The following is a 23,717-nucleotide window of genomic DNA, read 5'->3' on the forward strand; positions in this document are numbered from 1 at the left end:
AAAGAGCGAAGCGCTATCATGGCGCCTGAATCTGGAAATTGGGCGTGAGTGACAAGTTTGTAAAATATGCTCATCTACCGGATATATTTGGGAATTACAGAAGAATCCTTGAGTCGGCTACAGGTAGGTACTTGACAGATAGATGGGGTTAGAAGTTTTATTTAAAAAAAAATTATTGAAATTTATAATGATTTTCTTTTAAATCTTTTGAAACGGTTACACAGCCCTCCCCACGATTTTAACTGGGTACCAGCGTGGAATCGGACTAGGCATGGTGGCACACCATACTAACCTTTTCAAAAGTGAAAATAGATATACGGAGAGGTAAGACAAACAGAATGGACAAATGTAGCTACAATCTGGACTCACAGAATCCTTCTTTCACAACTCACGTGGGAACAATTCAAAGATTTCAGAACAAAGCGAAACAGAACGCATAGAATATTTATGACTCAACTATAAAAATGTAAACAAAAAAAAATTGCATTCTCACTCTCAAAATTCATAGGGTATTTCACCTATAACCAAAATCATGAACAAAGCGGAATAAAACAAAACATATCTACAAATCATTATTTGAGACCAAATGCTCGCATTTAATCGAAATAATATAATTAAGATATTACCATTTGAAATTTCATAAGTAATATAAAGCAAAACATACTAGTGTTGTCACCAAGATACAAAACAGATAATTTACTGCGTAGTCGTTATGAGACCTAACACAATAAAACACAAAAAAAAAAAATGTTATCGTTTGCTCGGAAGCGTAGAGTCTTTCATCTATGACTTAATCCACGAATAACATAAGAATAATAATACAATCGTATCATTAACGCCATAAGATACAAAATACAAATGTGTCATCGTTTGTTCGGAAGCATAGAGTCTTTCATCTATGACTTAATCCACGAATAACATAAGGTAATAACGCAGCGCGTCATTATAGACACATTTAGAAATACACAAATAAAAGGAAAGAGTTACTAATAGTTCAAAATTGGGTACATTAAAGTTCTACAAAGACAAGTCTTAATAAGTTTACTGGGAGAGGTAGACATCAGAATTTCTGTAAGACACATCTATATTTAGAAACAAAAAAAAGCTGATGTTTAGTTATTAGTATGACAACTAGAATTTGTGATAACTAACGTGTATCATCCGCCTATAATAGGGACAACATTGGTAGGTCAACTTCGGGTAGGGTCAACTTCGGGTAGGGTCAACTTCGGGTAGGGTCTAAATAATTCTAGATTACATAACTAAACAGGTATTGGAGAACTAAAAAAGTTTCCTGACGCGGTAGGCTGTTATTATAGATTTATTACTGAAATACAATTATGAATGGCTTATCATTCCGACGAGTCAACTAGCGGGAATCCGCTTACTTCATCCCTAGCCTTCCTCAGTGTCTGGCCATTCAGAATATAGCATGTTAGACAGCAATAATCTTTTCAAACATTATTTTGGGGGGTTTCGAATAGAGAGTCGAAATCCGAAGGTCTTCACACTAAGAGTAAAACTTAGGCAAATGAACAGATACTATAATGAACTATCATTGGTAACTAGACAGAGGAAACTTGATATCTTTGGTATAGATACCAAAAAAAATTACTTGGATTTATAAATCCGTAAAATAAGATAAACTGAATTTTGTATCCACTTGAAGACAACTAAAGGTATGTACAATTCATTGTAATATAAACTGCCATAAGCATAAAAATATCACATTCTACCAAGGCATTCTAAAAATAAAATGAGATTAAATTTTGCAAACACCCTTAAAATCAATATAGGTTCTTGGTCGGGGTAGCACAAACTCAAGATCTCGATCAATACAAACTAGAGAGAGAATAATACCGAAGTAGAATAAGATAAGATAAAAATAAAATTTATGTCGAAAAGAAATACGACACATATACATATATATAGACATATTGAACACAATAAATGATCAATATTATAATAATAAAAAGTAAAACAGTTCAACGAACTGGGGTGCGAGCCAAACTGAGTTGCTCTGGAGATCGACGTGGGGAGTCTCCTACACTACTTCCAGAGGCTCGTCTCTTTGCGACAACATCTGAGATACACAAAATTATTAATTGGAATATAGATAGGTCCACTAATCCACTTGACTATAGCAGGATGCTCCCTGACTAATAGTCAACACCACCGACATAAAACAAGGGTTGTCGAGACAGCTCAAAAAAAAATTGAAACGTGTCAACTTCCTGAAGGGAAAGAAGCACTAAGGGACAGATTTGCCGAAGCAAAGTGGTATTCAATGTACTAAGTACTAGGGTATCAGTGCTGTACTGACCCCACGCCAAAAAAATTTGGAAAAGAAACGAATCCTCTCGAGGATAAAGTTCGCGTTAGCGCAACTCTTCCTGTACACGGGCCACGGAGGGGTTGAACAGTCGCTGGAGAAGGTAGCAAAGATTAAGTACGCAAAGGCGTAAAGGGAATCAACTAAAAAATTAAGAATGGACTGAACATTTTAGAAGAAAGGCAGGATGGCCAATAGTTCCATAAGAATATCCTCTGGGATTGATCACAGTGGAAAATTTCCAAGCAAGAAGACTGGCAAAAGGACAAAAGAAGAAAATAAATCCAAACCGTTAATACACAATTTTGGAGAAGAAGAAAGAAAAATGGGTATATGGCATACAAGCCACAATCGCTACACAAACAGTTCAGTCTAAGACTGATGTTTCCAAAAGAAACAAAAAAAGAATCGTAAGAGTCTTTCACGAAACAAAAACTTACGATAAGACTTAAAAGGAACGGAAGAATTATTACAATCTTCCAAAGAAATAGAAAAATATTACAGTCCATCGTCAATAATAAAAAAATCATGATGTTGGATGTAACACACCACAACAATAAAAAAAGGTTGAACAGTAAAACATTTTTGACACCTAATTGAATCCAATATGGTCGTCATACAAATCACAAAGAAATGTTTACCATTCTTTAGCAGAACTCCAACAGAGTCAAAATAATATAAACTTTTAATTCTCAGTGGGTCATTTAACGGTAGTACCAGAACTATCTCAATTGTTAAACAAACGTGGTCTTAACGTCGACATAAAGATAAAAGATAAATTCACAATAGGCGGCAACGGGTTGTTTCACCTCTGTATATACAAAGAGTCACAATAGACAACAGCAAACTACTTCAACCTCACTTGTACCATATCGTGAACACAAGATAATAAATGAAAGCTTTTGAGCCTTAACCAAAAGTCTCAAAGCAAAAAGATATATGTGGTCTAATAAACTATTAGAAGACCGCAAAAATGTCAACGACAAAAAAAGAAAGCTGCTGGATATACCAGTAGTCTGACATCACACAAATAACTCAAGACACAATAATACAGGTCACGTGCCTGTACGTCCTACAGGACATCTCGAGAAAAAACGGTAAAACCACAAAACAAAAATAAGTTCCAGTACCAAAAACATACTTCTACTACATCTGACCACACAAAGATATAAAATAACATAACAGAAGGATAATAACAATATTTCCGCTCTATATTCTCAACAAAGACGCCTTAGGCAGAGAGAAACGAAGTCATATCATTACTTCCTTATACATTCAAAACAAAAGAACCATGGACTGTAAAATATAATATAATTTAATAATAATATAATAATAATAATATAATAAAATTTTCTTTTCAAAGTACGAAAAAGTTAAACTATGAAAAAATACATTTTTAAAATAAACGAAAAACAAATTAAAAAGAAAATTTATCAGGTAACAGATTAAACATATTAAAAACATCCAAGATCAAAGAACTCAACTTCAAATCCTCGCAAAAAAATATTTCGCGTAATTATTCTGCACGAAACCAGATAACACATTTTAAAATTAGGTAGGTCGGGACAGCCTGTATATAGATATAATTCCCGGCTGTTTGCCGCAAATAAAAACCATGAATCAAGGTCAAGAAATAAAATTCACTTAATTGATTTTTCAAATAACGAACGCTAAGAGCCATTTCGTTCATTTAAAATAAACACATTGAGGAATATAATTATTATGGTTCTATAAACAAAAAGACTGAACTGCAAGGAAAAAGAATTGAGGCAAATATACAAGCTATACAAATTGTCGAGACATATTAACCGGAATAATTTCAAGGTTTCACTCAATCTAAACACTAAAAAAAGAAATAAACAAAATTCATTTTTCACTTATGGAATGTTTACCTATGCGGACGGGGAATAAACACGTTCACATTAAGAATAGCGACAAAAAGAAAATGCATGGCAAGCATTGGCGAATGATTATATCATCCTAAATACGTATCAGGATCTCACAAAATAACAGACGAGAACATTTCTACGTAATTTTACGAAGATTAAAAACGAATACATATAAATACTTTGCAAAAAATTCTAAAATAGTAGCAGTGTTGATTTAATGAAAAATTGGATAAAACAAATACACAATTTAACCAAAAAAATGGTTCAAAACATACAGACTTAATTAACCACATATACAGGGGGGTACAAAACAACTAATAATATTGAAAAAAACTGAAGATACAGGAATATTCAAAAGCCCCACACGCTGGGCGACAATTTGTAACAAAGGTACAAATGGAGCAATTCTAATACATGCCCCACGTTGGGGGGCGCCATTTTGTAACACTTGCCATGCTACAATAATATACACAAGGCCTTAATCGCTCACTGTCGAAGAGAATTGGGCGGGGTTTTCTTAAACATATAGAAACTATATCGTATCTTAAATTCAAGCACAATTAGATAATATGAAATTATAATTTAAGATTGGACGCCACCCCTGGTTTATCCTCGAAGGGGAAGAGCAAAAAAAAATTAAGATTTATTGAAAGTTTACAAGAAAACTATTCTTTATTATTTCTTAGTATTGAACAAAAAGAAAACATTAAAAGTTACGTTATCCCAAAGGGATTCCAAAATATTATTTTATGTTAACATTATCATAAACAAAAAATCTTTATATCGTATTAAATTAAGAATTGGTTATAAAGAAAATGAATGTATATATATATATATATATATATATATATATATATATATATATATATATATATATATATATATATATATATATATATATATATATATATATATATATATATATATATATATATATATTAACCCCAAATTTCGAAATTTGTTTACATTGAAAATAATATAGTTATTTATCAACTAGGAACAATGAAGAAAATAAACCTTTAAATTAAATTAGAACACTTCACTATATTTTCATTCTTTTTTTGAGTTCATAATCATTTCTGTTGTCTTGAAAGTAGGTATAATAAAAATTGGTACAACCTTAATCTGCTCTGTTTCTCTTCTTATTTAATCAGTCACCAAATAAACCATTGATTCAGCTACGTACTATATCAAATCACCACCATCCTAGATAAGAGGGGTTAGGGATTCCATAAAAAGATACTGCTACTGGGCCATGATCTGGAATAACTCCATAGCAATACTATCTTGCGACGAGTATTAGAAATATAATATCAGTATTATAGCCTCTCCAATAAGGGTCTCTGAATTGAGACCCACTTTGGAAACACGTCTTAACGGTTGGACGGTCTTAACAGAAAAGAGCGAAGCGCTATCATGGCGCCTGAATCTGGAAATTGGGCGTGAGTGACAAGTTGAAAAATATGCTCATCTACCGGATATATTTGGGAATTACAGAAGAATCCTTGAGTCGGCTACAGGTAGGTACTTGACAGATAGATGGGGTTAGAAGTTTTATTTAAAAAAAAATTATTGAAATTTATAATGATTTTCTTTTAAATCTTTTGAAACGGTTACAACACATAAATAACAATTGATAATGACAATGGGTATAAAATATCAAGAAACGTCAAACGGTCAACGCCAACCTTCATTTTAAACTTTTTTAGATTTATTTTTATTTAGTACAGTTGATGCAATGTATTATTATTTGACATAAAATTTTAATCATTTACAATCAACAAAAACTAACACATACAAGAGGTTTGACTTTTTAATCAATTTAATTTATTATTTATCGAAAATAATGCCCCAATACGATCTATGAGTAAAAATTTAAAATTGAAAAACAATTGATTCTATCGTAGAGATAATACAAAGTGACAGTAAAGATGTTAATTTTCTACGTATTAGATTATGTTGTAGGAACTCATTTTAATTAAAATGTTTAAAATTTATAACATTTGTTTAAATTAACCCTAATAACCCTGACGTTCTATATGTAGGACGCTAATTTCAATAATTTTTGAACACGTCCCTGTTTAAATTTGATAACGCCGTCTATCACAAAATGTTACTCAAGGACAAATCGTCACATTGTTGTTTAGTTTGTTCCTATCGCTTGAAACGTCTACTTGTGGTGCGGTTGTAAAAAACGTAAAATATGGCTGAGCATCGAATCAGATTTGCAAGGTAAGAAATGAATATTAAACTTTTGATAAAATATACTTTTTTATGATGTTATTTGTATATAAGTGTTCATTTTTCCAAATCGTGAAATAATTTTATCCAAAATGTTTGCCAGGTGGTGATAAATTTGACCGTCCTACATGTAGGATGTCAGGATTATGTACTATTATGGCATGAAAATTATAATTTTGAGTAATTATTGTAATCATTGGATTTCTTTGTTTATTTTACTTAGTATTTAGCCCAAAAGAATTTGTTGATAGTGTTATGAACATACTGCTTTTATTGTTTCAGGGGTTTTTCTTTACATGAGGCCTTGGAGATGTTAGAAGAAGATGAATTTCCTCATTCTCAAGCTAATATAGTTCTCTTACCTCCGGAAGATGCCGCTGAAACAGATGAGGATTCTGGTGATGAAGAAAACGTGTCTCCGGATAATTTGCCTTCAAATATGTTGAGAACAGTAGCTGAAATCCATGTACCTCGTTCGGTTGACTCAGACTCGGATGATGATATTCCATTATCAAATTCTGTTAAATCTGAGAAAGTTTTGAAAATTCCACGGCAATACCACTGGTCTGAAGTAGCAACCACCTCAGAGGAAGCAGAAATACTTGATTGGTCAAAGGATAATGATCTCAATATTGATAAAGAAGATACTCCCATAGACTGGTTCATGAAGTTGTTCGATGAAGAAATTTTTGATTTACTGGTTGTCGAATCCAATAGATATGCAAGTATGAAAAATAAGAAAAATAAGCTTATATGTATCGAAGAAATCAAAGCATTCGTAGGAATTCTTATTCTTAGTGGTTATGCTCAATACCCAAGGAAGAAGATGTATTGGGAAAAGGATAGAGACGTCTGTAATTCCTTAGTTTCTGGGGCACTTGCTAGGGATAGGTTTGATTTTATAATGAGCGTCCTGCATATAGCCGATAATAATAATTTGGATCATTCTGATAAATTCAGTAAAGTTAGACCTCTCTTTAGGTTACTAAATCAAAATTTTTTAAAACATGCAGTTTTAGAAGAGAACCACAGTGTTGATGAAGCCATGGTTCCTTATTTCGGGCGTCACGGCTGTAAACAGTTTATAAAGGGTAAACCGATAAGATGGGGATATAAACTTTGGTTTGGATGTAACAAAAATGGGTACGTAACGTGGTTTGAGCCATACCAGGGAGCATCAACACACGTATCGCCTAAATACAAGGATTTTGGTGTCGGTGTAGGTGTGGTACTCAGTTATGTTGACATTCTTAGATCAAAGTGGGAGCTGAAAAAATTTCATTTATTTTTTGATAATTTTTTTAGTACAATGCCTTTATTTGAAATGCTGACAGAAAAAAATATCAGAGGAACAGGAACCATAAGAAGTAACAGAATACCAAAAAATCCGCTGAAATCGGCAAAGGAGTTACAAAAAGACAAAAGAGGTTCGTACGATGCTAAGTTTGACGGTAATAAGAAATTGACAATTGTCAGCTGGCACGATAATAGTGTTGTATCGCTCTGCTCGAACGCAGTTGGTACGAATCCTATTCATCAAGTAAAGCGATATTCGCGACAAGAAAAAAAAACGATACTTGTTCCTCAACCATTTATGGTAAAATTATATAATCGAAATATGGGCGGCGTAGATCGATGCGATCAAAACGTAAGTTTATATAGAACTGGTATTAGAGGAAAAAAGTGGTACTTCTGTTTGTTTACTCACTGTATCGATTTGGCTATACAGAATGCTTGGCAACTACATCGAAGCAATCAGGGCACTTTGGATCAATTAGCTTTTCGACGACGCATTGCAACTTCACTTCTTCAGCTTTATACAAAAGCGACTTCATTTTCTTGTGGACGGCCAAGTCGAATAGAAAATGCCGATTCTCGTTTCGATGGAATGCATCATTATGTGATTGATCAAGAAAAACAAACTAGATGTCGCTACTGCCATAAAAAAACAACTACAAGATGTCAAAAATGTGATGTTGGTATCCATGTACGCTGCTTTGTGAGTTACCACACAAATGGTAGTGCTTGATCCTGACGTCCTAGATGTAGGACGCTAATTTTTTTTTTGTGTACATTGCGATTTTTTGCAATATTATTACAGTAATGTATTCAAGTGTTCCAAATAAAACATATTAATAACAAAAAATTGCAGTTTTAATACTATTTCTTATGTCAGGATTATCTGGGTTAATACCTTATAATTTGATACTTCATTATGGTTGTTCTATTTTTGGTAAGATTTGATCGTTCACTAAAAATTTAATAAAAGTGCGACAACATTGTCGCATATGTAGTTTTCATTGGCTATTTATGTAGTTTGAAAATCACTTATTGCATTTTAAAAAAAATTTATACAAGGTGTAATATTTAATACGAATCCCTAAATTAATTTTTCCAAAGCCAGTCCTGGAATTTTTTAGTTTAGCTAATACCAGTCGAATGCTTGATAGTAGTGTACTGTATCATGCAAAAATTAAAAAAATCAAATGAGCCGTATAAACACTACAGTAAAATGAAATAAATGGTCAATTACACAAATCACCCTGTTAATTAATAAAGAAGAGGAGTTGACATTTTTTAGTGGCCACATGATATGCTCCCTGAGGGACTCTACATATGGTAGAAGTATGTAAAGTTCCTCATGACTCACCCTGTATAGCCACATTTCGAATGTCTACAATTTTTTTACGGATTGGGCTTTAAGATTCCAAGTTCCTATCTCATATATTCTCTTCTTGTGGTATGCTCTCTATTGAAGCATTTGAAATGTGGTCATTGAGAAGAATGATGATATGAGGAATACACAATACAGGCGAGCTGTGTCACGCCGCCAAGAACAGAATTCTAGTAATGATAGTCGCCTACGCACTTTGGTGTATGGCATGTTAAGAAGAAGAAGAAGAAGGTATTCTCTTCGGTGTATTACTCCTAATTTCTTTCAGTTTTTTATCTGGGTTATGTGCATCGTGTTTCATATTAAATTCTTCTATTTCTTTGTAATTTGCATCCATACTGTGTTCTTTAGCTTCCTTAATCAGCGTTTCTCCTAGTTTCTTCATTTGCTTGTATTTTCTTTATTTTTATTTTTGTATTTTCGTTTTTCTTTCATTTTTCATTGAATTCTAAGGCTCTATAAGGCTCTAATATGGCAGAAATAGAAGGCATAGGATCATTAGATGAACTAGCAACGTCGTTGCGAGAAGAAGAAGAATGATCATTTGCGTCATAGATGAATAATATAGTATATAGATATTTGCATTGAGACTATCAAAGTGAATATGATGTTTTTTATTGAGTACAAGACAAGGAAAGAGAGAGGACAGGTAACGTCTACTGATTTTTCAGTAGATCAACTGATTTCAACTTCAATTTACTGATTTACTGAAACATATCGATCTACTAAAAAATTTGTAAAATATTAAAAATAAAATATGTAATGATAAAATCATGTTCAAAAAGTGATCATTATGTCAATGTTCAATTATAAATTTAAAAAAAAAATCTATTTATTGATATATATATATATATATATATATATATATATATATATATATATATATATATATATATATCCATCCATCTCCCTTCCATCCATTCTCAATCTACTGAAGAAATAAAATATGACCTGGCAACTTTTTTGGTGCTGTTTGGTGCCAATTTTGGCTTCAGTCAATTCCATACGATTACGCGTCCCCTCTCTTTCCTTGTCTAAGATTCCAATGAAGTGCAATGCAAACTTATAAACTTCCTCGTAAGTAAGTACTTTTTTGAAATAAAGTGTAATTCAAAAGCTCTAACTGTTTCTACGTCCAATTTGCCCGTCAGTAAATTTATTAGAATGAACTCCCATTGAGCGGGAGAAAAAAGTAATTTTTCTAGAGAGGCTAAGTTTTCATTAAAAATATCTAATAACTTCCTAAGTTGAAATAGTGTCATCAGTTTTAACCATACTAGCATTTTGAATATTTTTTCAATGTGCACTAGATAAGTTTCGTTTACCTTTATATCAATCAATTAAGGTGTTGTAAGCAATTAAATAATTAGAATCTTAACTTAATGCTTTTAATTAAATTGTAAGGTACTCCTTTAAGTGATTGCAGAAGTTAACTAAACTTCTCTATATTAGAAAGATCTTAATTATTATGCATAAGAGCATTATATAAATCCAATGACCGATTAATCAATTTTGGAAATAGTTTTCAAGAAATGACACTTAGAGTAATGAGGTATTAAAAAAGTGAACAATACCTGAATAATCTGCGAAATGCCGACGATGTCATTAAGATAGCAAATCAGGTCAAAAAATATATTTAGAGAATTAAATAGCGAAGCCGAATAAATATATTGGCGACTATGTGAAGTTTGAAAGAGAGGAATAGTGAATGCCTGAACAGAATCTTTGATCAGGAGCGAAATAAAGTTCTGGATGTAAGTAAAACCATCAAACCCAATATTGACATTTGATTGACACTAACTCGGTTTTTATTGACTTGAAGCATTAGGACTGTAATGATTTAATTTGCCTACCACATTGGGTATCACTTATAGAGGGTTGAACTGAGCAATTACTGGGCTGGAGATACGGTAAGCAAACAAACCGAAACGTTTGCGAACGGCCACTCTTGTTTTGGATGGAAGGGATAACTACAAAGAAAGAAATCAAAAAAATACTTACATAGATTTCCTGGGCAACAAACACAAGAAGATTCCTAAACTATTTGAATTGAACTCCGTTTAAAAGAATCCTCAAGCTGGATAGAAAGAAAGGCTTTTCTTTCCTAAAAAATATTAAAGGGTGAAAATCTTTTTTTTTTTTTAAAGGAAGTATTTTTACAGCTCCTGGTTTAGAGAGAAACATTACATATTTTTTAATACTTCACATCAACAGTTATTACAAATAATATTTTACAACTAGTTGTAGCTATTTTACAACTAGTTATAACTATTTTACAACTAGTTGTAACTATTTAAATATATACACCGATATTTAGGCGGTACGCCCTTCCGGTAGGAATCTATGGAGGAGTATCACCGAGCCGCAAGCCCGTATCTCTTGCCGTACTGCTCCACCATAAGCCGATTAGACACCAGCATATTGTAGTCTAAGCCGCAGATTCGCACATCTACTGAACCACTCGCAGTGAAGCGAATGAGAACCCACCGCCCAGCCCGCTAGGCTATCTGAACGACTAACTATTTAAATAATTATTAGAAATAAAAATTATCTACATTTTATTACGGAGCTTACATTGAGGTTAACCTTTAAACAAAATAGAATTCAAAATTATGGTTATGTACCAAATGTCAGAAAAGCATAATACTGACTGTAATATTTCGAAATGAAATATTAAAACTTTTTGAAATATTAATTTAATTATATTTAATTTAATGAATACTTTATTTAAAAGAAGACTAATATGATAATTTGCTAATCCTAAAAACTTATAATTTTATTTATTTATAATATTTTAGTTTGCCATGAAAGCAAATTTTTTATTAACGAAAAATTGTGTATTTTTACTTTGAATAATTTTAATAAAAAGTACCTGGTATCACTGGCTGGTGTATTTCCTTTAAGAAAGTTTTTGGGATTGAAATTGAATCAAAAACACTGCAAACAAGACACAACTGTGTCCCACAAAAACTGCAAATAGTCTGGCGTGAGCATGGAACACAAAATAGACAATTATTGGGAAGTTGGACACTGATTCGGGCTTCGGATTATCCTGGATGACAACAAACGGCAATCTTCAAAACTCGGCCACTCAATTCCTTCTTAAAACCATGTGTTAACCTCTCAAATTGTTGGAAAAGCTGTCTTACAAATCCCTCACATATGGCACCGCACAACTAATCGGTGATTAACTCAACAAAAACTGCCAAATAGAATCTTGAGCCCAAATTCACCTTTCCACAAAAAAAAAATTGCCGTCTTTATATTTTCCCAAATCTAAAACTCCTCTAACTGCTACTACACTTCACTTTGCATTACTGAATTCAAGATAACAAAAACCGAATAACGAAAAACCATTACGAATTTAAAAAAGAAAAATCCGGACTAAACAATGACCTGACTCCTATCGTGGTCCATTGTAGAATGATATAATTCATAATTCTCTTCCCCGCGTCACGTTCGCACCCACCTAAGTTGATATTTATTTGACGCGCAATATTAAGCGGAATCACCATCAAAAGAATGCAATTAAAATTATTATATACAGAACAGAAATGTTTATATTATCAATCGCAGCGACGCAAAATGATTGAGAATATTTTTCGGTGTTTTAACATATATGTATGTACAAGGAGAAATCGAAATGCTACAGGACCTTTGACTTGGTCTTTACCGACTACTCTTACTCTGTTGCGTGCTTTTATAAATGAATTACGAGGTCAAGCTCCACGCTTCAAGCCTTATTACAAATATGATTAAACAATAATTGTTACAGCTTAAATCAACAGCATGTGGCAAACAAATAAATGTAGGCTACACATTCAATTATATTATTTGAGAAAATTAGCTATCTTTACACGCACCAATAAAATCCATTGTTTAATAGATGATATCTCCTCCTAGACACAACCGAAATTGCATTCTGCACTGAATATACCTACCTAGGAATTGATTTCGACACCACAGGCACAGACAATAGGGAAATTAGAAAACGAATAACCCAGGCCCGTAGAACAATTGGATGCCTTAACGGAGTTCTTTGGAGCTCAGAAATTGGTAAAAGACGAAAATACAATATATATGAATCTCTCATAAAAACCAGCTTAACCTATGGTGCAGAGACGTGGAGACTAACAGAAAGCAATAAAAGAAAACTCGAAGCAACAGAAATGGATGTATTTAGACGATCACTTCGAATATCTAGAGCAGACAGAATTAGAAACGATGAAATAAGAAATCGGATGGGGGTAGATGGATCACTGACAACAGACATAGAAAGGAAACAACTTATATGGTATGGCCATGTTCAAAGAATGCCAGAAACAAGACTACCAAAAATCGCCATGAAATGGATACCACCAAATCGTAAGAAACGAGGAAGACCAAAAAGAACATGGAAGGAGGGAATAACAAAGGCAATGAGCTCCCGAGACTTGACCGAAGAACAATGGAATGATAGAAATTCGTGGAAATTAGGCATCGGACAACGACGCAAGACGTTTTGAAACCGATATATATATATATATATATATATATATATATATATATATATATATATATATATATATATATATATATATATATATATATATATTAAACATGTGTATGTCTAAAAGAGATTAGAATAAGGTTCGATAGAGATTTATATTTTAAATTATCGTATTGTTTTACAATCGATTTATATGAATTTTCCTTTTATTACAGATTCTTTCTGCAACTAGTAATGATTCAACGAGCCGTCGAACGTCAAACGGCCAATGCATATGGTACGGAGCTTGTTACCAGGATCCCAACACGGGATCGATGAAAAATTGTTACTACGATGGTCCTCCTAAAAAATTAGTCGACAATGAAGCCATCGCCATTTTGAAAAAGCGCTGTCCCGATTTATCGCCCGAAGCCACATGCTGTGGACCTGATCAGGTATAATCTACTATATAATGTTATTGAAAACAAAAGTGGCCTGAATTTAGTAGCTAGACCGTATGTGTAATGATTTTATAATCGAGAAAATTGACGTTTTGTCTCTTTTTGGTTGTTCCATAAATGATTCGTCCTTTTTTTATTGGCAATTATTGCAAAAGAATGTTGCAAAAGAATGACAAAAATTGCATGTGATAGCAGATGTCCGTAATTTTATATGCGTGACACACTTTTTCCTGTAATCAAGTGAATTTCATTTCAATCAGTTGCTATCAGCAAGTCCTCCTAGACACTTTGTCTCAGGACTAGCAACCTCCAGTGGAGTCTTACGTTGCCATGTAATCAATTTCTGTTGTAACTTAAACATCCTAGTATATAAGATCAAATATGTAACTTAAATTTAATTTAACAACATTCAACTGGTTTTTACCCAAGTATTTAGTGGCTCAAAACATGTACATCTAGATAACACTGATTATGGAATATTAATTCCGAAAACGTTCTGTGATGTAGCCCGATAGGCGTTTTAATTATATACCTTTTATAAAGGATTTTTAAATATTTAAAAATTTTTTTTTAAGTTTTCTGTGGTGAACTTTAAGGGACCTTATGATGCCCTGGTCCATCGGTTGCAGAACAGATGTACAGTTTGGGGGTAAAAAAAGAAGTTGAATGTTTTTTTAAACAATTAACTTTCGGATGGGCTGTAGAATTGTCAACAATTAAAAGAATCTTTCGATGTCTCAACTCTCTGTCCCACTTCAAAAGTTCTCCACTAAAAATATCTGCTGTCATCCACGATTTTTTATTAAATTTATATGTGACAGGAAACTGATTCACGCCTCTGAAACATCGTGGTTTTTGAGATTTCCCAATGACGACTAACTCCCTTTTTTTGGAACCGGACATGTTGGCACACGCGAGTACAGTTATCCTTTCTTTTGATAACTTGCCACCTATACAACGTTCATTTTTGAATTTGAGGGTCTTATCTGGAGTAAGTTTAAAAAAAAGTCCCCGCTCGTCGGCATTGAAAACATCGTCACTGTAATTTTGTCTTATTGTAGACCATGACTTCAACCAGTTGTCGGTGACCTATTTGGAAACACTCTTCGCTTCACCGCAAATTTTTCCACACGTAATTCGTGCCTGGCCTTAAAACGGCTCATCCACCCCCTCGATGCTTTAAAATTCTCATCACCACCTAGCGCCTGCGAAAACTGTGTTGCTTTTTCTTGAAGCAGTGGTCCATTTATTGGAACATTCGCAGCCCTGTTTACGGTAAACCATTTGACCATTGTAGTATCGAGTTCTTTATTAGTTGCGGTACGTAGTTTTTTTGATTTACCGGAAAAAGACGAACCTGCTTCGAAAATCTTGTGTTTATTTTTGTGCATGGTAGATAGAGTCGAACTTGAAATTCCTCTTCCACGACAAACTTCTGCTTTCTTCTTACCATTCTCAACATCTTTAAGGATGTTATTTTTTTCTTCTAAAGTAAATGCTTTTCTTTTAGGAGTCATAGTGTGTAATCTATGTGACTATGTAATCTACAACATAACTTTCAAGACGCGAAAGCACAATCAGAAAATAAACGATCTACGACAAAAACAACTGTGAAATGAAATTCTGGTGAAATTTGTTTTATTTGTCATGTTTTTAAGCCTCTTTACGTAGTTTATTAGGTGCGAATGCTCAAAACCCTACACTTGTCAATCATAAATTGTAAATTTCCGACAACACAATATCGGTTGGTAAAACGTTTTTACCAAAAAACGTAAAAAACACGTTTTTTGATCTTATTTTCTTCCGTTATAACCAAATTTGTCTCGCTATAGAAGCGGTCATAATGGCGACGATAGAGATGGACTATTCTAGAAGTTCTGGAACTCCGCATTTGTATTTATATAAGCCGCACTGATGTTAACAGGTGGTTCCTTTAGAGGTACTTTTTTGTTGGGGATTTAATGGGAGGTCGTGCATGAATCGTGGCGAATAGGCGTTCTACGGCGAATGTTTTTCGTACGCTTAGGTCCACATAACCGGTCTAACGAATGGACAATTCGCTAGACCATCAGTAAGGAATTTGAAACCCAGTTTTGATTATTGGATAACACGTGAACAAATAGACCACATTTAGCACGTACTGAGACTTACCCTTACCTTAGCCGGTAGACTTACGTCACCAGAGTACTGAAATGAGAATTTATTTAACTGCTATGTCTCTATTTAATTTATAAAGTCTTTAATAATTTATTATATTGTTCTTATCTTAATTCATTAAAAAGCACAATAATTTATATCAATTTATTTAACGAATAATACACATAATTTATATAGGCGAACGTAACATTTAAATCGCGAGCGCGTCTTGAAAATCAACTGTTCCTCTTCAAGTACAGTTCCGTTATTATATATGAAGTCCTGTTATTCGAGAACGGCGGCGATATCCCCAGAAGCTCAGACCGGTTTTATTTCGGTCTACCTGGACATCTCGAATCGGATGATTCATAATAATTTGGCTCTAGATCCTTCGCCGAAATTTCTACAACAAAACAGAATTAGTCATAATATATTTACGGTTATTTTAGACCATGATATTTATCGTAACATTGCCCCCCTCTTAAAAAATGGTTCCTCCTGGAACCTTGTCGGGACTGGAACCGGAACTGTATGCTGGTATCGGCAACTGGACCCTCTTTTACAACTTCCAGTTGTATAAAAATGACAAGGGACGGTTTTCTCTCCGCACCAGTAACTATGCGGATTGCAACAGACTAACACCTGGACTTCGGTGTCTTTGAAGATCTCCTCCACCATATATCGGATAACCCTCCAATCTAATTGGCGGCACTCCAACTTTGGCATGGCTAACTTTTGCACGTCGGACTCTAGTATGTGCTCTCTCAATTGAAGTAAGGCTTCCCATACATCTCGTTAGGTAGGTTGGTCACGGGCAGTGTCTTTTGTTACCAGGTAGAACAGGTAACGTGATGCATCTTGGAGTTTCAAGGTTTTACCGGGAGCTGGCACTTGGCATTGAAATTCTGCAACTCGACCAAACTTCCTTCGAAAGACGGATGCCAACCCTGGTGCGTCTTTGATACTGGCCGGGATGGTAAGGGCCAGCGAGTAGTCATCGGGGAGCGCGAGTAGATCTTGCTTTTCTTAAGTGGTAACACCATGTCTTGCTTTACCGGTACCTCCATAGGCACCCATGAATTCCTCAAACGTGAGGTCAGACACATCTTGGACTTGGTTTACTTCCACTTCTTCATCTACGTCGTGGTCACCTTCGAAAGACGCCAGCCGGTTATGGTGTACTATCATCGGCTTTCCCCTCGGAATCTTGCTTATTCGGTAGATGACATCGTTGATTTTCTCCATGACGAGGTATGGACCTTCCCAAAACTGCTGCAATTTGGGAGAACAACCTTTTCGCTTCTTGGGATTATACAGCCAGACTTTACCCTTACCTTAGCTTGTGTATCGTACCGTTTCTTCATTCGGTCGCTAGCGATCTGAAGGTGGGAACGGACCAACGCATGTACATTGTCCATTCTTCTTCGTAATTCGATCACATAATCTTCACCTGCTACATCTTCTCCAGGTCGACACCCAAACTCTAGATCACAAGGTAGTCGCATTTCGCGTCCGAATAGGACTCTGGCTGGTGTCTGGCCCGTTGATTCGTTAACAGCAGATCTGTAGGCCATTGTGAAGAACGGAAGGTATTGGTCCCAGTCTCGCTGATGATCGGACACCATCTTTGTCAAATACTTGCCAACTGTCCTATTCATTCGTTCTACCATACCATCCGATTGCGGATGATACAAGGTAGTTCTTGTTTTCTTCATGCCTAGTCTATCACATATTCCTTGGAATAGATCACTTTCGAAGTTCCTGCCTTGGTCACTATGGATCTCCAAAGGCACTCCAAATCGGCTGATATATTCTTGGATCAACTTATCTGCAACGGTGGCGGCCTTCTGGTCTGGAAGTGCGTAAATCTCGACCCACGTAGTGAAGTAATCCATTACTACCAACATGTACTTGCCTCCATTTTCACTTTCTGGAAATGGCCCAGCGATGTCCAAAGCTATTCTTTCAAACGGGCTTCCAACATTATATTGTCTCATAGGAGCTCTCCTTTTTCGGTAAGGCCCGTTACTCGAATTCGCTGAAGGGTTTTCTTTACACCAAAATGCCCTCCTGATGGACTGTCGTGTAACTGACGAAGTACTTCGGCTATTCTGCTCTTTGGGATCACCAACTGTCTTCTCTTCTCTGAACCGTCATCATTTTCCAGGACTCGTTTGAGCAAGCCATCTTCCATGATAAATGAGTCCCACTGGGCCCAATACGTCTTAACTACTGAGCATAGGTTTGATATTTCTTGCCAAGGTGGTCGACGGTTTTCCTCTTTCCATTTTCGAATTTTCTGTATAACTGGATCTCTTTCTTGTTCTTCTCTGATCTTAGTAGGCGTCCAGTCGTCGTTGACCATCGTTGTTCTTAGCACTGCTGCTTCCTTGGATTCCGTTTTGTTGCAGTGGGAACACTCTGCTGGGCATGGCCTTCTGGAAAGAGAATCAGCGTTTCTGTGGCTAACTCCGGCCCGGTGCTCAATCTTAAAATCGTATTCTTGGAGTCGTTCGATCCACCTGGCTATCTGACCCTCTGGATTCTTAAACTGCATCAACCATTTAAGGGCGGCATGGTCGGTTCGGATTAGAAACTTCCTACCATAAAGGTATTGATAGAAGTGCTCTACTGATTTTACTACTGCTAGAAGTTCTCTTCTCGTAACACAATAATTCCGCTCAGGTTTTGAAAGAACTTTACTAAAATATCCGAGGACTCGTTCCTGTCCTCCTTGAATCTGAGACAGCACTCCTCCAATTCCCACATTACTTGCATCTGTATCTAAGATGAACTCTCCTTCTGGCAGTGGATACCCTAAAATTGGTGCTGTTATTAAATGCTTTTTCAAGGTCTCAAAGGCATTTTGGCAGTCTGTATCCCAGCGGTAATCTCTTGCTTCCTCCGTAAGTCGCGTTAGTGGCTTAGCGATATCTGCAAACTTCTTAATAAACCTCCGGTAGTAAGTACATAGTCCAAGAAAACTTCTCACTTGATGTTTGTCAGTTGGTTTTGGCCATTCCTTAATGGAATCGATTTTTCCCTTATCCACGGCCACTCCTTCTTTACTGACTATATGACCCAGATAATTGACTCTACCTTGAAATAGCTGGCACTTTTTGGGGTTTAGCATCAATTGGGCAGCTTTAAGTCGATTAAAAACGTTTTCTAAATTCCTCAAATGATCTTCGAATGTCTCCCCCAAGACGATTATGTCATCTAAATAAACCAGGCATGTTTTCCAAGATAACCCTCTCAACACATTTTCCATAAGCCTCTCAAATGTCGCAGGAACATTACAGAGTCCAAATGGCATAACGTTGAATTGCCACAATCCATATCCTGTGGTGAAGGCTGTCTTTTCTTTATCTACTGGGTCCATTTCTACCTGCCAGTATCCAGACTTCAAATCCAAAGTAGAAAACAATTTACTTCCAGCCAATGTGTCCAATGTGTCATCGATCCGAGGCAGAGGATTACTATCTTTCTTGGTAACGTTGTTCAGCAAACGGTAATCCACACAGAACCTCGTCGTTCCGTCTTTCTTCTTAACCAGGACCACCGGAGAGACCCATGGGCTCGTAGAAGGTTCTATCACCCAGTCTTTCTTCATTTCCTGAACAATCGTTTCAGCTTCCTCTCTTTTCGCCTGTGGTAATCGTCGAGCTGTTTGACGAATTGGCTTAGCATTACCAGTATCAATTTTATGCTTAACAACGGTAGTTCTTCCCGTCTTTCCTCCTTTTGGTACGAAAATATCACGATACTGCCGAAGAAATTCCCGTAATTTCCTTTTCTCCATCTGATTTAGAGACTGTCCTGCAACTGCAACCATTTGGTCGAATTTGCCGTTGGAATTATCAGATGTTGTCGCCTGACGGATTATGGATGTCACAGGTACAAAAGTTCCTACCTTTGTCTCTTTCTTTATGGTCACTGGGTAGTCGTTGACATTGATAAGTCTCACAGGAATTTCTTTAGCCGAAGTCACCAATTCCTTTCCAATTATGATTCCACGGCCAACCTCATCGTCGTGGTTCCAAGGCTCCATCATAACAGGTCTCCCTTCGTCCACAATTCCCTGTAGCCGCGCTACTATGATCGTTTCGCTTCTCGCAGGCACGATTGTATCTTCTGTAATGGCTGCTTGCACAGTGTTGTCATTATGTGGATGGAGAAATACCTCCTCGTTGCCAACTTTGATTACCTTATTCTTAAAATCCAATTGGAATCCATGCATATTCATTACGTCCATTCCTAATATAACATCCTCTTCGATGTCAGCAACTATAACAGTATGGACGAACTTTTCTGCTCCAATTCCCAATTGTACCTGGATTTCTCCATGAATGTTGGCATTTTCACCTGTAGCGGTCCGAAGTCGCAACCTCGTTGGTAACAGTTTCTTTCGGCTGTTTATAACTGTCGGGCGTATAATGGTTCTGGTCGCTCCGGTATCCACCAACAACGTATGCTTTTTACCATTTATGTCTCCATCTACATATACACTATCTTCACGACATTTCAAAGAAGCTATTAGTATGAGAGGGACTTTGGAAAAGTTCTGGTGCCTAGGGTGCTTACAGGAGCTTCGTACGTGTCCTATTTCGCCACAATTCCAGCATCTGATGGTCTTCGTTTTCTTGTATGTCATGCTTTTTATCATATTAACGAGCTGGTCAAGTTTATCTTCATCTCCTTCCTCTTTTACAGTTCTAACTTTACTGTACCCGCCAGAGGCCTGCGTAGCTGACTCGCATTCGAGGGCGGCGGATAAGACATCAACCAGCGTTTTGTGACGAGCTAATCGCAGTGTTCTCTGCATATTATGATCACGAAGACCATCAATAAACGTCTGAACGGCCAATTTTTCCATCATGTCTTCGGGAGCTGTTGGATAAGCATGTCGTACTAATCTGGCAATATCTACCTCATATTCTTGAAGAGCCTCATCTTTCTTCTGTCTACGATTTTTAAGCTGCGACTGATTACATGCTCCAAATGTTCGTGGCCATATCGCATATTTAACCTCTTCTTAAGTTGTTCGAAATCATCCGTCTCTTCTACGGCTATGGTCTGAAGCACATCTAAGGCATCTCCTCGAAGAGCGATAGTCAGGTTTACAGCCTTTTCTTTTTCAGACCATCCATTCGCTCTTGCGGCTGATTCGAACTGTTTCATGTAGTTGTTCCATGATGATTTTCCGTCGAAAGTTGGGACTTTAACATGAATAGAACCTCCACTTCCTTCAAATTTCGGCCGTGTCTCCAACTTACATTTCGTCTCGTCTTCTTTTGTCTCCACTGTAATCGGATTGTTTCCTCTCTCTGCTGTCCCTGTTTCTTCCATCTTCCTTTCCATCTCTTTCATCTTTTCTTCGAAGGCCAACTTATCGGCAGCAACTTAGTTTTTTAACGAAGATATTGTATCGTCGAGGGCAGACATCTCAGAAGTTACTTTAGAGATGTTAGCAGAAACTTTACTTTCCAGAGAAGAAATCTCGTTAGAAACTTTGTTTTCTAATAAGGCGATGTCGCCGGAAACTTTCGAAATATCGCCAGATACTTTGTTCTCCAATGATGCGATGTCGCCGGAAACTTTCGAAATATCGCCAGAAACTTTGGCTACATCACCAGAAACTTTCGAAATCGACGAGAGGACAGCATCTTCAAATATATGTCTCTTGATCTAGACCTTCTTCTAGCAAAGCGTTCTTTAGTCGTTGGACTAACTCAGCCTTTTTTCCGGTAGAAGCTAATTCTCTGTCTTCGAGATGTCTTCTTAAATTCGTCACTGTGAGCTCATAAATCGTCGTCATTTTCACAATTTATTTTATATCCCACTTCTGACACCAATTTAATGAGAATTTATTTAACTGCTATATCTTTATTTAATTTATAAAGCCTTTAATAATTTATTATATTGTTCTTATCTTAATTCATTAAAAAGCACAATAATTTATATCAATTTATTTAACGAATAATACACATAATTTATATAGGCGAACGTAACATTTAAATCGCGAGCGCGTCGTCAAAATCAACTGTTCCTCTTCAATTACAGTTCCGTTATTATATATGAAGTCCTGTTATTCGAGAACGGCGGCGATCTCCCCAGAAGCTCAGACCGGTTTTATTTCGGTCTACCGGGGCACCTCGAATCGGATGATTCATAATAATTTGGCTCTAGATCCTTCGCCGAAATTTCTACAACAAAACAGAATTAGTCATAATATATTTACGGTTATTTTAGGCCATGATATTTATCGTAACAGTACACAAGAATACAAGCCCATTTATTATCACAGTTTGTTCGTGGTAATGATCTTTGAGTTTATTATTTGCTTTAGAATGTTATGCTAATGATATGCTAAGAATATCTTTTTATAAGGTAGGTTAAAACTTTAAAATTTCATTGTGTATTAACGTAATAATAATGTTGTTGAAATTTTAGAATGCCAGGCACAGGTTGTAGTGTGGCAACTTGTAAAAATAATTTTTATAAAAACAAGAAGTCTGCTGATTCTGATCAACAAATAGCATTTTTCACGTTTCCCAAAAATACAAATTTAGAAAAAATATTAATTATGTGCTGTTGGAGAAAAGATAAAATAAATATAAAAACTGCTAGAGTATTTAGTAATAATTTCAAGAAGGATGATTTTGTGGATGACATGTACCTATGCTCGAATAATGGGAACTAGGCCTAAGTTAAAATTAAAGGATGGAGTTAAGTGTTGTTGACTTAATGTAATTAATTCTGTTTATTATCATCACACTATTTTGTAGCAATTCCAAGTAAAAACTTAAACTCTTAAGATGTTTCAAAACATACAGAATGTGAACCTACTTACAGCAAGAAGAGATAAAAGAGTAGCAATGAAAACACAAACAGCTATCATTGAAGAATTATTAGAGGTGCAATCACATAAAAGGGAAAAAATCAATCTTGTAACCATTGATTTGTATGATGTATCCGGTACAAGTAAAGAATCGGAGGAAGATATTGTAAAATGAAAATACTAGGAGTTGCTTGAAGAAAAGAAAAAACTAAAAGAGAAATTAGAAGAAAATGAACAAGATTTGTGTACTACCAGAACGAGGATTGTAGAATTAAATAAACTAATAAAAAAAAAGACATTGATAGTAAGCAAAAGATTTTGAAACACTTTGGTCACATGTTTAGTAAAAACGAAATTGAAATTATTGTGAAAAAGAAAAAGAAAGCAGGTTGGACGACAGAAGAAATTTCAAAAGTTTTCACAATAAGATATTTTAGTAAAAGATGTTACTTATATCTAAGAAATACCCATTACCTGGAATATCAACTTTACAAAAATGGGCTGCACACATTAATCTTAGATCTGGTTTCCTACAAGCTGTACTTCAGGTGATGTATATTGCTGGAAAATCAAAAACTGAACTAGAAAAAGTAACCGTCTTGTCATATGATGAAATGAAAGTCTGTGCCCAGTATGAATATGACCGAAAAGAGGATGAAGTGGTTGGCCCTCATA

At 35.4% G+C, this 23,717-nt stretch overlaps 1 protein-coding gene across 6 annotated transcripts in view; it reads left to right on the forward strand.

Annotated features, from left to right (window-relative positions):
• LOC140451084 (NPC intracellular cholesterol transporter 1-like) overlaps positions 1-23,717 on the forward strand; it is a 370,771-nt gene that overhangs the window by 127,487 nt on the left and 219,567 nt on the right. For all 6 annotated transcript variants that reach the window (XM_072544806.1, XM_072544817.1, XM_072544810.1 and 3 more), the window contains exon 2: positions 13,841-14,059. In XM_072544806.1, the coding sequence (XP_072400907.1) occupies positions 13,841-14,059 (219 nt within the window). The remainder of the gene's footprint in view (positions 1-13,840; positions 14,060-23,717) is intronic.

The sequence above is a fragment of the Diabrotica undecimpunctata genome, chromosome 1 (genome assembly GCF_040954645.1).
Source record: "Diabrotica undecimpunctata isolate CICGRU chromosome 1, icDiaUnde3, whole genome shotgun sequence".
Taxonomy (NCBI): Eukaryota; Metazoa; Arthropoda; class Insecta; order Coleoptera; family Chrysomelidae; genus Diabrotica; species Diabrotica undecimpunctata.